The sequence below is a fragment of the Chanos chanos genome, chromosome 14, assembly GCF_902362185.1.
Source record: "Chanos chanos chromosome 14, fChaCha1.1, whole genome shotgun sequence".
NCBI lineage: Eukaryota > Metazoa > Chordata > Actinopteri > Gonorynchiformes > Chanidae > Chanos > Chanos chanos.
The window spans coordinates 4,340,433-4,356,563 of record NC_044508.1 but is presented as its reverse complement, the minus strand read 5'-3'; the positions used below and the strand labels follow the sequence as shown (position 1 = coordinate 4,356,563).

The 16,131-nt window shown below is 43.5% G+C and overlaps 1 protein-coding gene across 3 annotated transcripts; it reads left to right on the top strand.

The window, feature by feature from the left end:
* The first annotated feature begins 156 nt into the window (after positions 1-156).
* pes (pescadillo) lies at positions 157-13,839 on the top strand. Of its 3 annotated transcripts, none has more exons than XM_030791342.1 (15): positions 157-245; positions 1,045-1,124; positions 1,325-1,478; positions 2,526-2,635; positions 2,753-2,924; positions 3,803-3,892; positions 5,423-5,539; positions 5,757-5,834; positions 6,330-6,419; positions 8,091-8,221; positions 10,199-10,324; positions 11,974-12,158; positions 12,304-12,464; positions 12,782-12,949; positions 13,453-13,839. In XM_030791342.1, exons 1-15 carry the CDS (start codon positions 222-224, stop codon positions 13,534-13,536), a joined length of 1,770 nt encoding a protein of 589 aa, XP_030647202.1. In that variant the 5' UTR covers positions 157-221; the 3' UTR covers positions 13,537-13,839. The 3 variants fall into 3 exon arrangements, with proteins under 3 accessions (XP_030647202.1, XP_030647200.1, XP_030647201.1); XM_030791340.1 differs by having other exon boundaries at positions 12,298-12,464; XM_030791341.1 differs by having other exon boundaries at positions 11,974-12,179; positions 12,310-12,464.
* Positions 13,840-16,131: the final 2,292 nt, after the last annotated feature.

The window sequence follows — 16,131 nt, the reverse complement described above, 5'->3', positions numbered from 1 at the left end:
GATCATAACACTTTATTTCTGACGTTTTCATTTTCAGCTGGTTTTCGGGGAGGCAATTATTCAGGCAGTCTACAATTTGTTGGGTCCTTCTTGCTCCGTTGACGTCATGCAACACACGTGTGGTCGACCCTAGTCAGTGGTTAAAACACGTTGGTATTGAATTGTGCCGAATAAACTTCGTATTTCCCCAGATCAAAAACACTTCCTAACGCTTCCTAACAATGGGAGGCTTGCAGAAGAAAAAGGTAAGTTAAACGTTGCTATCTTTCAAGAAATGTCTGGGAGAAATACTAACTTTGTTGTAGCGTCGCAGACCGAGGGTTGTAGAGTTAAAGCACAGTGCTAGGCCAACATCACGTCTTAACTAAGCTAAAGTTTTTTTTTAATCACTGGAAAACAATGTCCGAAACATTGACATTGAATTTGTTACTTCTTAACGCTGTTGTACCGTTGCATATTAAATTGTCTTGTCCTGCTCTTCGTAGTGAAAGTAAACAAAACGCATGATTGTTGATTAGCATTACTGAGCCCTGTACGCTAAGTTGCATCGGGGAGCGTCGCATCAAGACATTGAAAAGAGAATTCATCTGCGTTCTCACTCGCGCTTGTTAGATTAATTAGAATCACGAACTACCTACAGGTCGTGGTTTTATGTGCACAGTTTCACAGGCCCAGCGCTCAGACTTGTCAAACGCTAATGGTGCTAATACAGGGGGATCACATCTGGTTAGCATGCTAGCGTTACCCAACGTTTCTTAAGATTACTTGTCCACCTCAAGTTCTGATTCAGTTGGTTTTGTAATTTTATTAATGATCTCACATTAATGCTTGTAATCGATTGCCCTGGAAGTCATTTAGTTTGTCTGCATGAGAGCATCTGCAGCCGTTTTCAGAGGTACCGACCTTGTGTAGTTTTCGCGATGCGTTATTGGAGTGATGTGCTTCATTGCATGTATATCCATACTTAAGCTAATTCACATGTATAGCTGAACATGCCACTAACATGAAATGACAACTCATGTAAATTCTTTTGGCTTGCTTTAGTTTGAGAGTGGAGCAGTCACCAACTACATCACCAGAAATAAAGCACGGAAGAAGCTAAGTTTGAGTCTACCGGATTTCAGGTAAGAAACGAGACGTCTGACGGTACTGAGCAGTAACGATAAATATTTTCTTCACTGTCAAACCCAGGAAGAGTATTAGCATTAAATAAGTATAAATATGTGGTTTTGAAAGCCATTTGATATAGTCAGTTGTAATTGAATTCCATACTTGAAGGAGCCATTTGTAATATGAGTGCCCATATCCTGCCGCCTGTGTCCAGGCGACTATGCATTTTGAAGGGAATTTACCCCCATGAGCCCAAACACAAGAAGAAAGTCAACAAAGGCTCCACAGCACCCAGAACCTTCTACCTCCTCAAAGACATCCGTTTTCTTATGCACGAGCCAATCGTAGGCAAGTTCAGAGCGTACAAGGTAAGAACTTTTTCTTCATCACACTTGTGTCGTGATATGTCACATCATCTTCTCGCTCTACATATTCATATACTTATGTATGCCTGTGAGATATACTCTTAATATTACAACTGTAAGTTGTTGATGACTTTGAAATGTACAGGATTATGTTAAGCTATATTACAGTTTATTGAATTACATAATTGCACTGTATATCTTTTGACTGATCATATAATGTAATTGTACACAATTGTATGATATTTAACTCCTCCAGGGAGCAGTGTCCAAACATGTTTGCGTATTCAGAAAATCTGAAAGTCACGACTGAGCCTAAAGCAGCCAAGAATAACAGAATACCAGGATGATGCACAGAGACATATTTATTACAGATATTGAATTTTAAAGAGAATTAAAGGTTAATGTAGACATTGTGTAGTGTTCATGTGTAATCCTGTATTATTCTAGTTGAAAGTAAAGTGTATTGTAATTAATTCCATTGAAAATTCATTTATGTTTTATATTTTTCATAGAGATGTTATTGTGTCACATGTAGGTAAAAAAAAAAAACCAAAACTCCCAGTAGAATAACTTGGAGCAGGTCTAGAAGATCGAAAGTCGTAAAGAATAAAAATGAACAAAAAAATTACAAGGGGAGTTTCTAGAGCCAAGTTGCCTCTTTGAGTTCCTAAGTAGAATCTGATTCCATTGTTGTTGATCATTCAGTTGGCTCCCAAGTAGTCTTCCGATGCATTACTAGTAATAAAGCACGATTTCAACATTCAGGTCGTGGCTTGAGTTCCAATTGTTTGTTCTGAGTTTTGCATCATTTGAACCAGGTCATTTAACCTCCTTTTGCCTAAATGATTCCAGTGACTTGTGATTATGTAAATCATTTTCAATCATGTGAAATAACTGTGAGCCTGCAGTGAAAGGACATAAATGCAGGTCAGAATTTTGGCGTCTCATGTGGTTGTGAAAACTCGGAGGCCCTGGTAACGACACGGCTTTTCACGTTTTCCTGTCGTTGTCTGAGATGGAAGCCAAAGCATTTGTGTCATGTTCCTGCAGATATTTGTGCGTAAACTGAGGAAAGCCTATGCCAAAGCTCAGTGGTCAGACGTCGAGAGGATACGGGAAAACAAACCCGGCTATAAGTTGGACCACATCATTAAGGAGAGGTGAGGCGCCCTGCAATACCGCCGCTGACAGCAGATGGCGCCATTTCTCACTCACTCGTTCGAATCTACCCAATTATGCAAGTTGGTAAATATTGGGCACGTTTATGTGTTTGGCAGGTATCCGAGCTTTATCGACGCCCTTCGTGACCTGGACGACGCCCTTTCGATGTGTTTCCTTTTCTCCACGTTTGCCCGCACGGGCAAATGCCACGTGCAAACGATTCAGCTCTGCAGACGTTTGAGCGTGGAGTGGATGAACTATGTGGTTGCTTCTCGTTCCCTCCGCAAGGTGAAAAACCCAAACACACGTTTCTTTTTTTTTTTTTCCCCCGCAGATTAGAAGACATCTCAGAAACATACACAACGGAGGCGAGACTAAGATGTATTTGAGTCATATTTCCCCAGAGCCTCATAGATTCACCAGTCGTTCATAATCTCACTCTCTCTGATTTTGATACTTGAGTTACTCTTCAGTGGATGAGGGAGGGGAGTGTCAGGGTGTTTGGTGCCAGGTGATGTAGCAGGTTGGTGGCAGCGTGTTAAACAGTGTTTTACAGCAGGGTTTGCTGTACGACTTGGGCCAAAGTCCTGGTGATTTTTTTTTTTTTTTTACATAAACCAGTGACTGAGATGTTTCACTGGTTGAAAAGTACACACAGGTTTTTCCCAGTTTAAAAAAATTAAAATCCTGAAAAAAAAAGAGATGCACGTAAACACGTGAGGACAGAAAAAAAGGAAGAATAATTTTGTTATCTTTTCAGAAATGGATTTAGCTATCACTGCTGTGAAACAAACAAAACCAAAAAATTGGTGATGCTTTCTTTGAAGTGACGAACTGAACAAACTTTTGACTCTTTTATTTATTTGTCACTGTTAGTGTTTCACACCCTGTTCTGAAATTTTGAGATATTCAGTTGTCAGAACCTGCGTGAATGCAGAGCACAAAACACGTTTTCCATGTGCAACATAAAAAGGAAAAAAAAAATTTCACCCTCAAAATGGCATAAACTATTTCTGTTGTTAACATCTTTGTAAAATAGTGATTTTTACGTAGAGTGAAACGGTTCTTTTGAATTGTTTGTTTGTTTGTTTGTTTGTTTTCCTCATTAGTGTGAGTGTTGTCTTTTCCTGTGAGTGGGCGTTAATGCTCTTCTGTTTGTGTGGCAGGTTTTCCTCTCCATAAAAGGGATCTACTATCAGGCTGAGGTCCTTGGACAGACGGTCACATGGCTCGTCCCCTATCAGTTCGCTCATGATGTAAGTGAGGAGATGGTGCCTTCTCTCACACCCCCTCCGCATGTCATACCCAGTGTCGAATTTCCAACGCCGCGTTATAACTTTAGATTACGGTACAACAGACGCGCTCTGTTCTTAATTGTGACGGTTTAGCTGTTTTATTGACTACAGGTATGTGCCGCATAACGACCTTTCATTCAATGGCGGATCGCGCATACGACGGCAGTCCCGTAAGATTGTAATGGAGTTGAAAAATCGTTTTCATCGCCTTTTTAACATTATTTAAGAGTGTACTCTTTCTACTTACAAAAAAACCCCAAATTGACTGTAAAGCAGTATGTGTGTTGCGCCGGCTGCAGCCTCGTACATCTGGTGTTTACCGCGTCTCTTGATCGCATCACGTTAAGTACACTCTGTGATGTTCACGCGACGACGAAATCGCCTGACGACGCATTTCTCAGAACGTATTCCCCGTCGTTAAGCGACGCATGCCTGTATTGTTCTGCTGTAAGCACTGCGTTATCTGCCTCACTGGGCGACAGCCTCTTCTCTCAGACGTTAGCAGGCCCTTGTTCATTCGCACCGTTTCTTTCTGCCTTTGTCTGTGGTTTATTCTTTTACCTCCCTCAACTATTCCTGCACTTGTATCTGATCAAATACCGTAGCTAGCGGCAGCACTAAGACCACAGACGGCTCCTTAATGGACACGTTGCGCTTCACTCGTAATTGCCTTTGGATGCAAGTGAATACATTTAAAGGTTGCGTCTTTTCTGTTTATGCAGCTGTTTTGATTGCATTAGTTCTCAGCTCTTCACTGTTTAATTTCTTCTGAGTGTCAGTGTTGTGAGAAACAAAATAAATTCTACGTCGAAATGTACATTTTAGAAAGGGAGGTTTGAATGCGACAAAACGTCGACTCAAGCGCTTGACTTTACGGCCGGTTTCAAAAATATTCGCCAGCCTGCTCGGCGGTAAAGTGAGTGAGCGGTCTGTTAGCCACTTAAATCTGGCAGAAGGCATCATAAAATTTTCAATACTCCAATCACAAACATCACTCTGGTTCAGTTATACGCCCAGCCGTGCAAACCCCAGGCAGAGACACGCCCACTTTACCAAATCTGTTTAAGCAGAGTTGACACGAGTCCCTGGTAGCCCTTGATTCGAAGCGGTCGACAGATTTCTGGCAGAGCTGTTCTGGTCTGTTCTTTGGCAAAATCCATGTGTGGGAGTTTGAAATTCAGACATACATATTTTTTTTTTTTTTTTTTTGAGAGACACAGCGGAGGGAAAGGGGTCATGCAGGACTGTGACTGTTGGTTAATGGTTAATGGTAGATGTACACCGTTTGTGTTTGAGAGGTAAACAATTTTTGGACACAGATGTAACCGATAAGATGAAAGACCGCAGTTGCCTGAACTTCTCCGCGCCCTGGCCGAATGAACAAAAGACGGCGATGAGTCATTTTCCTAAAGGCCGTTTAAACTTCAGCGGCGGGAATGATCGGTGCCAAAGGTTCCCGACAGACTAATAACTGACTCCTGTCTTTTTCAGCACCCCACAGACGTGGATTACAGAGTCATGGCCACCTTCACCGAGTTCTACACCACCTTACTGGGCTTCGTCAACTTTCGCCTGTACCAGTCCCTCAACCTCCTCTACCCCCCAAAGGTGTCAAACACACACCCCCTCTCTCAAAACACGTTTTACTCCCTGCTCAGCGCGGGGTTTCCCAGCCAAACACATATTGTTTTTTTGGGGTTTTTTTTAAACTTATTTCCTTTTCTGTTGTCTTTGTGTGTCTCCGTCTGACGCTGCTTTGTCGTGTACGGTGTTGTGGTTGTATGCGTGATGTTTGTCTAATGCTGAGTTATCTCTCCTCGTTCAGCTGGACAGCAAAGCAGAGACGGAGCTGAAGGCCGCAGGCGAAGAAGACTACGCCATGGATTCCGAAAGCTACTTAGAGGTAGAAACATGTTCACTGTTTTTGGGACAGCCTCAAACCCCCCCTCCCCCTCTCATCCCCAAATTCTCTCATTTTAACCCTTGATTTTTTTTAATTTATTTATTTATTTCTGTAGCTGACAGTTACTGACACAGACACTGTGAACCTTTTTTTTTCCTTTTGTTTGTTTGTTTATTTGGTTTTTTTCTGTGGTCAAAATAATCTTTGAGAAAAGACCAGCACTGGGGTCTAAGCCAGCTGGAGTGTGTCTCGCGTAGCGTGTTTAATTGCACACTGCTTAACGAATACCAACTGTCTTCTAAATATCACAGTTTGTTTTTTTTGTTTAAATAACTAAGCCATATGGTGGAGTGGTGGAGCGTGTGCATTATTGTGGGCAGTTTTATGTTTCTCTCTGGGAATTAGGCCTGGTCCACATTACCTTGCTGATGGGATGGCCTATGTTTGTCCTGGTGTCACTGTGTGTGATAATGGTATTTCTTTCCGTTGCCATAGAAACTGTCGGCGCTGAGCGCTAGCCTTGCCAGAGTTATCTCCACCGCCGAGGAAGAGGAGGCCGAGCCAGACCACTTTCCGGCCGAAGGGGTAAGACGCTGCCGCGCGAATGCGTGAGGACAGCGTCGGTTTCCCGACGCGTTTCCTGAACGTACGCAGAGGCTGGGTCTCTGGCAGAACACGGCTGACGGTCAACACTTTGTCTGCGTTCCTGTCGTGAACTCTGGCCTTTGAGAAAATGACAGATAGAACTAGAAGCATAAGAACTCGCGTAGACGCTAATAACGACAAGGCCGTGGAACCCGCACTAGCCTTCTGTAGCCTGACTGTGCAAATACTCTAACAGCAAACATGTTAAAAAAAAAACAAAACAAACAAACTACAGACCCATTGTCTCTCTTAAACTATAAATCCAATTGGAGAAGTATTAAGCAGAAGCTAAGACAGAGATTTTTAAAAAAAGAGGAAGGGCGGCTGACACAGGCCGGTTTTATTTCTTTATTTTATGATGGCTTGTGCAAAATCAACCTCAGGCGCTACTTATCAGAGCAGATGCAACAATGCACCGACTCCTTCAAACATTCCTTAAGACAAACTGTCATTAAGATTAGATTAGATGAGACATTTCACGCACGTTGGCGTTGAGGGTTCCTTTTTTTTTTTCTTAGACATGTTAGATAACCATCACAAACATTTTCAAAATTCAAAGTACAGATGCTCCAGCGGGATACAGAAAATATGCGATTAAAGCAATAAAAAAAAAAAAAAGTGTTTCAGATATCACGGTTTGACACGCAGGCCACTCCTTCCCGGCGTTGTTCTGTTTTATTCAGAATATTGGTTTTATCTATGCGTTTGATTTAGTGTGGCCTTCTGTCTCTGTGATGCAGGATTGGTGAAGCAGGCTTTGGGTGGGTTCATGGCGTGATAGTCTGGTACTTTTCCAGGTTGTCATGTGGTTGAGGAGGCTGATTGTGCATTGCTGAGATCGGCCTGGTAAATGGTACTAATTGCTCTTTGTGAGGAGCACTCTGCGTGTAAATCCTTTTTAATGACGGTGACTGGAACTTAACTGGGAGACCAATTACGTCAAGTCTTTCACCTTCTTTAAACCCAGGGCTTATTAGCTGCTTAGATGTTACACCAACCCAATGTAATCAGGGAATGGAAGGTTCCAGGGTGCTTGCTGACTCGTCCATTTTTGGGTGTAACCCTCCCACCCCAAACAAGAGCCGTAGTCCTCTTCATTTTTATTTATTTATTTATTTTTTGGACAATTACAAACATCCAAAACACTGTTTTTATTTAAATAATCTTATCTTGGGTCTGTTTTATTTTTCAAATGAGCAGATCTGCTATTTTAGCTTACTATATTATGTAATAATGATAACTGTTTGTTTATTCATTTTTAATGCGACAGGAGTGAACACATGTTAATGCAGTGTTCATTAAGATCATCTGTCACGTTTACACGTTAACCAGTCGACCTGAAAAGCGTAAGAACCCACTGCTTGTGTCACGCCGTTCAGTTAAGCTTCTTTTAAGATGCCAGAACTTTCTACTGATCTTTACCCAGACTCCCTCTCTGCTGCTCCTTCAGAACTGTTAAACAGGGGATCAAATCTCTGTGGATTCACAGCCGAGGTGTTAACAAACAAAGGGATAAAAACAAACTGACATGTCCTCCTTTTTTGCTGTCTCTCCCTGTCCCCTTTTGTCATCTATCGTTTCTTTTTTTTTTTTTTTTTTTCTGTCTCACAGGAAGACCTAGAGAGGATGGAAGAGAGGGAGAAGGCCCAGAAAGAACAAGAGGCCCAGAAGAGACTATTCGAAGGTCTGAAGTTCTTTCTGACCAGAGAGGTTCCTCGAGAATCCCTGGCTTTCTTAATACGGTGAGGAGAACTCCTTAAGACTCACTAAATGACTGTGGTTCGGTTAAACACAGAAGACATAAAACAGGAACACGCAGTACTACCAGACTAGCTCTGTGTGTGTTTTCTCTATGGTCATGGTTCAACCTTCGTAAACTTTTTATTTTTAGTGATCCATTCAGTCTTTTTTTAGGTGGGGGGGGGGGGGGGTGTTCAGAGCATAATGTGTCAAATATGTCCAATTAATAGGTACTCTAGAGGCTTGTTATTGAGTTGCCTGGTTGTACCTGAGCTGGGACTCGGCAGATAAAATGTGACTGTAAGGAGGTGTTAACCAGGGCAGAAGTCTGCCGAGGTTTATTAACACAGAGACGAGGCTATTTACAGGACACTGTGAACAAATTGCTCACCAGCGCAAGTCTGACCTCCATCATGCGCAATGCACAATTCTGCGAGCTTAAAAACAATCCAGTTGATCTTTGTATTTGTGTCATATAAAAAAAAAATCCTGTGGTTCTGAGTCGTGGACAATCAAGTCGGTCTCCTTCCAGAACCCCCGAACGCTGGGATCTTTCAAACAGCGCTTAAAAAAAAAAAAATCAAGTCTATCTCCTGCAGGATGTCTCATTACCCGCGTCATCTTCAAATCTTTTTACGCGGATTGTATGAACGCGGCATTTTGTCTCTTCCCGTAAAGCCTGTGTGCAACTCGCTTGTGTCAGTCTAGAAAGGGCAAGTCATAAAGTAATCCTTCAAATTGGTATGTATCAGACATTATCTCACGAGGGCAGTCGGAATCGACCATAAACCGCAGTTAGATATTATTACTCCGGGTTATTGATGTACACACAGGCGTCTGGTTAGGCATGTCGTAGGCTGGTACGAAGAGGTAACCCCAACACCCACCCCTTCAGCGTGCTAAAGATGAGTCAATCAAGGGTGGAGTCAAAGCAGTTGTAATCAACAGCGAATATTCAAGGCCGTGAACGGAGAAATGTCCTTCCCGAGTTAGAAAGGGAATTTCTCGGCCGAGACGGACGGCGTAGCGCTGCGACGCGTGTCTTTCGGTTTAATTAAAGACATTCGTTTTTAATGATTCCGTTATTCTACGGTATTCGTTAGCGGCTTCACCATGTGCTTGTTGTGCCACCATGGTAGGCAGGCCATTTTCAAACTGCGTATTGGGCACACTGCCTTTGTCTCGTCGTCGCTCAGTTTAAAGAGTTCCCACGCAGCCGAGGTCTTCAGCATGTTGTCTTCCCTTTAACGGTGAACTGAAGCATGACGTTCACTGCTGAGAGTGAGAGGGATGTCAGGGGCCTGAGCTGAGAATGTTGTACATTTCCACAGTGCAGTTAAAAAAGTCTAAATATAGTACGAGAATGTGCGGAGATTTTTTTTTGTTTGTTTGTTTGCCTTTATTGATAGCCTACGCTTAGCGGAAAAAAAACCCCCTAAATAAATAAGTTCATTTTAAAAAGCCCTGAATATCCGAATCCCAAAATTGAAAACCAAATACCTACCCAACGAACGAATATCTGAATAGTCGAATGTTTGGCTCCAGCTCTACTCGTAAGGGCTTCCGGTTCCCAATCCAGAGATTTCGTATTTGAGGTGAGTGACCTGGGTTGGAGTGAGGTTAGGAAGGGTTGGTGTCGGAACACTTTTATCAGGTAGAGGCTGTGCCAGTGTAAACATTTCTGGCCGAGCCTTAAACAGCACTGGCCTTGTGAGCAGACGGAGAAGACTTGGTAGGGTGACTACTTTTTAAGATTGGGGGGGGGGGGGGTGTTTGAATCCCTGTTGTGGGGAGGTAACATTAACATCAGCTTAATTCCAGAAATTCCTGCTTCAGATTTTCTGTCATTTTGAAATGCCTGAGCAAAAAATAAAAAGGAAAAAAAAAAAAACAGTGCAAAGCTGACTGAAATGTAAACACATAAAAACATCTTTTAAACACATCTTTTTTCTTTCTGTCTTTCTTCCATCTCCATCCAGGTGTTTCGGTGGCCAGGTGTCCTGGGATAAATCCCTCTGTATCGGAAGCACGTACGACGTGACTGACGAGACCATCACCCACCAGATAGTGGACCGGCCCAGCATTGAAAAACAGTACATTAACAGGTAAACAGCTCACCTCCTGTCTCCCAGCCCCTCTCCTGTCTCCCAGCCCCTCTCCTGTCTCCCAGCCCCTCTCCTGTCTCTCAGCCCCTCTCCTGTCTCTCAGCCCCTCTCCTGTCTCTCAGCCCCTCTCCTGTCTCCCAGCCCACCTCCTGTCTCCCGGTACCACCGGCTCACAGACGTGCATACTTCTGCTAACTTTTTACATTCATTCCCATCTTATGACACCTGATGTATTTAGTGGATTTTAGCTTTAGCAGCGTTCCGTAAATACTGTGCAGGTAATGTACTGATATACAGAGGAAAGTGAAAAAGAGGGGACCGTGATGTTAAACAAACAAAAAGACAAAAAAAACCCCTTCCAAGGCACTCTTTCAAAATCCTGCTTGAGGGTTAGACGCCGCTGTAAAGGGCAGTTGTCCGTCATTAGGGTGTGTTTTATTATATGGATTTACAACATGGGTAATCCAATCTTAAGCTAATGAGAGCAATACTGGAGCACAATGTGTTAGTGCTATTACTTATCTGTGTGCACTGTGCTGATGGTCCTGTCAATGGTTGACATTTAAATCTAAAAACAATACGCTTTACGTTTAGTACACAGTGAAAGCAGACTTTAATCTGGAGGGCATGATTTCATCTGGAGGGCATGATTTAATAGCGCTCCGGACAAGTCAGAGTTCCTGGGTGTGTTTGGGCATTTTCTGTTCTGTGGGACCATAATGGAGTGTGGAATTTAAGAGACTGGGACACAGCCCATATGCCCGGTCAGGGCCAAACCAGCAGATCAGCTTTCTGTCCGGAACTTTCTCTGTCTGTCGTCTGTCCTGAGAACAGTCACTTAATGCCTTTCCTTCAACCGTTGTCCTGATATTTGAAAGAGCTGTGTGTTTGTGTTTGTGTGTGTGTGTGTGTGTGTGTGTGTGTGTGTGTGTGTGTGTGTGTGTGTGTGTGTGTGTGGCTGGGTGGGTGGGTGTGTGTGTCCGTGCCCGTAGAAATGGGAGAACATCTCACAATGCCTCTTTCATTCCCTGATGCATTTTCTCTCTCTTTCTCTCTCCCTCTCTCTTTTGCTTTTTTGCTCCCTCTCTCTCTCCCTCTTTCTCTCCCTCTGCTGCTTTCTCTCTTGCTCTCTTTCTCTCCCTCTCTCTCTCTCTTTCTCTCTGCCATCTCCCTTGCTCTCTCTCTCTCTCTCTCTCTCTCTCTTTTTTCCATGCTTTCATCCCTGTTTTCTGTGTGCAGACTGCAGGAGGGGAGAGGGGGTTGTTAGTTGAGACCTATGTGATAGTTTCTTTGTTTTAGCGTTCGGCTTTATTACTCTTCATATTTAAGAAGAAAACAAAAAGTTATGTAGGAGGACACAGTGTATGGAAAGCTCCCCCAAGGTCACAGATGACAGGCCTGGCATGTGTTGGACTATCACGCATGAAAGCACAGTTCGTGTTTGTTCAAACAAAAGTCAATTCCTGCGTATTTCTTATTGTACAGCTCTTATTCAGAGCTAATGTAAACAAATGCTTTGCTCAGCCATTCAAATTCTTTCAGCCTGCACCCAATCTCTTGCGCTGTATTATGTCTTTGATTAGAAGTATTTATCATTGTTTTGTTGGGGGGTTTTTTTTGTTTGTTTTTTTTTGGTGCTGATCCTGTAGGTACTACATCCAGCCTCAGTGGGTGTATGACTGTATCAACGCTAAGATCTTGCTGCCAGTGGAGGACTATTTTTTGGGCGTGACTCTGCCTCCCCACCTGTCGCCCTTCGTGGAGGAGAAAGAGGGAGACTATGTTCCCCCGGAGAAACTCAAACTCATGGCCCTGCAGCGTGGGGAGCAGCCCGGTGAGAATTTCCACCCGAGCCGCCAAAATCTCTCTCTTATCAAGGATAGAAACAGAGTTAGAACCCTCTCCACTATGTGTGTGTGTGTGTGTGTGTGTGTGTGTCTTCACTGAAATTCTCCATGTTCCATGGCTTTCAGCAAAAGAACAAGAGGATGAGGAAGAGGACGATGACGAAGAGGAAGAAGTTGATGATGACGATGATGATGATGAGGAGGAGGAGGAGGATGACGAAGAGGCCGAGGAAGAGGAGTTGGCAGACGAGGCCAATCTGAAGAAGATGGAACAACAGCGTTCTCAGGGCAAGGTAAATCATGGAACACCCCACCCCACACGCACACACGTACGCACACACGTACGCACACACACACGCACACACACACACACACACACACACACACACACAGAGGCATCTTAATAGTATCTGACCAGATGTTTAAGTTTAATCCAATCGTTAAATGGTTAGTGGTTTTAAACAATCTTTTCTCAGTATTCTTCACTGAATGTAGATGGACACGGCTGGTTGCTTTGAGTGCAGGTCAGAGCATGTTTACTCAGCCTTAGAAAGATATGAGCCCCATTGTTGGGCCAGTGTGTGCTCTTATCGATTCATTTCTCCCACAGGCTTTATCAGTGAAGGTGACCCCAGGAAAAGTGAAGGCGGAAAATCGCCTCCGCACCGAGGAGGAGGAGAAAGCCGAGGAGAAGAGGCTGGCCATCATGATGATGAAGAAGAAGGAGAAATATCTCTACGACAAAATCATGTTCGGCAAGAAGAGGAAAGTCCGAGAGGTAAGCTGAAAGGAAACGCCAAGGCATCCCGCGCTCCCGGGCCGCTCGGGTTCGAGGCGCTTCTCCGAGCCGTTTTCCCGAAGCCTCGGCGCGGAGGTTCGGGAACAGTCTCAAGCAACGGTAGTAAAGGAGAGGGGACGTCTGATAAAGTATAGACTGTTTTAATTTATGTCGTTAGAAAGGAGGAGGTTGAGGGGGAGCAGCGGGTGTCTGGGGTTGTGTGATGACTGAAGGGGAACACGCACCCGCGTCCTCCCAATAGTGTAAAAGCGTTTGCACACGTATCTGACAGAATAATATTTAACCGCGTGTCACGTTGTGTCCACTGAACCCGGAGCGTAACTGTTTGGTAACCGAGCCATTTCTGAAGGATGACTGACCTGTGTGGGGTTTGTTTTTTGTTTTTTTTTCTCTCTCTCTTTTTTTGGGGGGTGTCCTGTATCAAAATTCCACTGTCTCTCTGCTGTTCATTAACCTCACTATCTCTCTCCCACCCCCCACAGGCAAATAAACTGGCAGCTAAGAGGAAGGCCCATGATGAAGCCGGTAAAGCAGACAAGAAGAAGAAAAAAGCAAAAAAACAGTAGCCTCCCTCATGTCGACCATAACCAAGGACTGGTGTTTTATTCGTACACACAATTTTTTCTTTTTCTTTTTTCCACTTCCACTTTTTTCTCAGAAAGCAGTTTCGTCTTTTTCCATTGAACGAATAACCTGTATATTTTTTTTTTTTTTTGTGGAATGTCATGGTGTGAATGTGAAAATATGCATGTCCCTAACACCCTTGACTTGATTTCTGAGAACTCAAAAGGTTTGTGACACCACAAAGGTGAATTAACCCTACTTGGAATAAATGGGTTATTTTGAAGAAGACAAAAAAAAAAAAAAAGGTTTTGGACTTCTTTTTGGATTGACATAGTTGTAAAATGTGCAAGTGTTTTTGTATATTATTACATTATAAAGACCATTCAAGAAAAAAAATGTTTGTGCTCAGTAATTCTTGCAGCAAAATGTACTTCTTTTTTTTTTTTTTAAAGTGAAGACATTGGTTCTCCAGATAACTGCTCTCAAACTGTAATGAATTACTTATTGTATTTTCACTTTTTCAAAGAAGTCAGAATCACAGAAGGCAGTGTTGGACACCTGTATCGTTTATCAAACCAGTCTCCTGCCTTCAGGATTTTTGTGTTTGTGGAGTTGGGTGTTGGTCGTATGGCTTCATTTGATTGACCAATCCAAACTGCCAAAAACAGGAAGTGATGTATGTTTGGAGGGAATATTACAAGTGTGTGTTAAAGGGACATTCACAGTGTTCATTACTATATCATGTTTATCTCGATTTACTGTACCTAAACGCTTCCTAGCGTGTGAGTGAGAATGTGTAGGGAGACACTGCATCTCGTGTCGGTGACTGTGACAAGGATCTTTTCTCTCGTGAATATGTTGAGGTTAGTGTGTGCGTTCGAACCCCTGTGTGGGGTGATTTTGTGTATTCTGCCAGTGGGAGAGGGGTCATATCTATGACCCCCCCCCAACACACACACACACACACACACAAAACCTGTGGTCCGGCCCATGACGCCATGAACCCAGTGGGCCGCGGGCCAGGCAAGTCATGCTGCCCCTCCCCCCACTTGTCAATTTTCTGAATCCCCCGATTCATCCGCCAACAAGCCAGCTCTGCATTCCGTTCATGCCCTGTCCCCTGCTTCGCCTGGCACCGGCTCTGTGCCCTCCACAGGGCGCACCCCTCCGAAACAAAGACCTGAGTGTTGTCGTCGACCAATAGGATGGAACGTGATGATGACAGTAATCTCTGATTTGTTATCTTAGTGTTGGAGAGAGAGAGAGAGATGATGCCTTGATTTTGATCAGTTGGAGTTATCATCATATCATGGGTCACAGGTATTATAGTTCTCACAGTATGAGGTCTGATCTAGGATCAGTTGATGTATTTCATGATACAAATAAATAGAATTATATGGAGAGAGGAGAGCTGGCCCTAGATCAGCACTGCTTCTCTTGGGTGACTGGTACATGTATGCCCAGGTCTACGCATGGTCATTCATTTCCCAACAATCCTCCTCACTGCTCGTGAGTCTTCAAAACAATGACAGTAAAGCATGTATGCTAACCATAATAAACAAATGAAATTATTTACATATCCTTTCAACCATAAATGATCTACAACTTGGTGCAACGATTTGCATGTGAATGTAAATCAAGCTTTTAGTTGAATACAAGCTATTTCATCGTTATCAGCGTTGTAGTTTTTTGTTTTTTGTTTTACCCTCGTAGCACAGTTTAATTTTTTTTTTCCGGATCAAAACATTCTTCAGTTAAAAACGGACAATGACCATTGCTTGTAAAGAGAGCATTCATTCTAAGACCATCAGGGAAACGCTAAGCTTGATCGGTTCAGACAATCGAGAGCTTTGTTTGCGATGTGCGTGGACATTCTACATCGTGTTCTCCTCATACGGCTCACTACCCCATCTATCAACTTTCAGAGCTAATTCCAACATCTGAACTCAATAGCTCTGTGTACTGAAAGAATAGAACCTAACACCCCCCCCGCATGAACACACACACACACACAGACACACGTCAAGTCCCTCGATACCAGTGTCCTGACGTCATGGGTAGTGCACCTAACCGTTCCGTGTAAGCAGACACGAGGCAGAGGTAGAGGCGGGGGGTTCAAAGACATCAGGTGCAGAGAGAGCGAACGAGAAAGAGAGAGAGAGAGAGAGAGAGAGAGAGAGAGAGAGAAAGAGGTGACCAGGCTCCCGACCGTTTTTTGAAACAAGATAAGAAGGCAGCAGAACTCCATGTCGTGCAGAGGAGAATGACCGCTAGTTGGAAACTGGACGAGAGTTACCTACAGTTATTGACGGATGAGGAGAGAAGGGTCTAACTGCTCGCCTCCGATGAGAAACTTCATCCCGGCTCCATATTCCCAACAACCCCCAACAGAAAACTCGGATTTATGTTGAATAGGGTAAAGTATCACGCCGCTTCTCTTTCGTAAAAGAAAAGATGCTCAGAGCAGCCTGGTTGGCAGTTGGCAGCTGGCACCGTCTCGCTTTCTATGTGTAGTGGGCAAACAAGCAAGGTTTTCATTGTGTCAAAGGGAAAAGAACATATTGATGTATACTGTAACTTAGAGAAGCACAAGCCGC

Coding starts and splice junctions, on each gene's coding strand:
- pes (XM_030791341.1), top strand. CDS start 222: ATGGGAGGCTTGCAGAAGAAAAAG. Junction 2,636..2,752: donor GACCACATCATTAAGGAGAG/GTGAGGCGCCCT, acceptor TGTGTTTGGCAG/GTATCCGAGCTTTATCGACG. Junction 5,835..6,329: donor ATTCCGAAAGCTACTTAGAG/GTAGAAACATGT, acceptor CCGTTGCCATAG/AAACTGTCGGCGCTGAGCGC.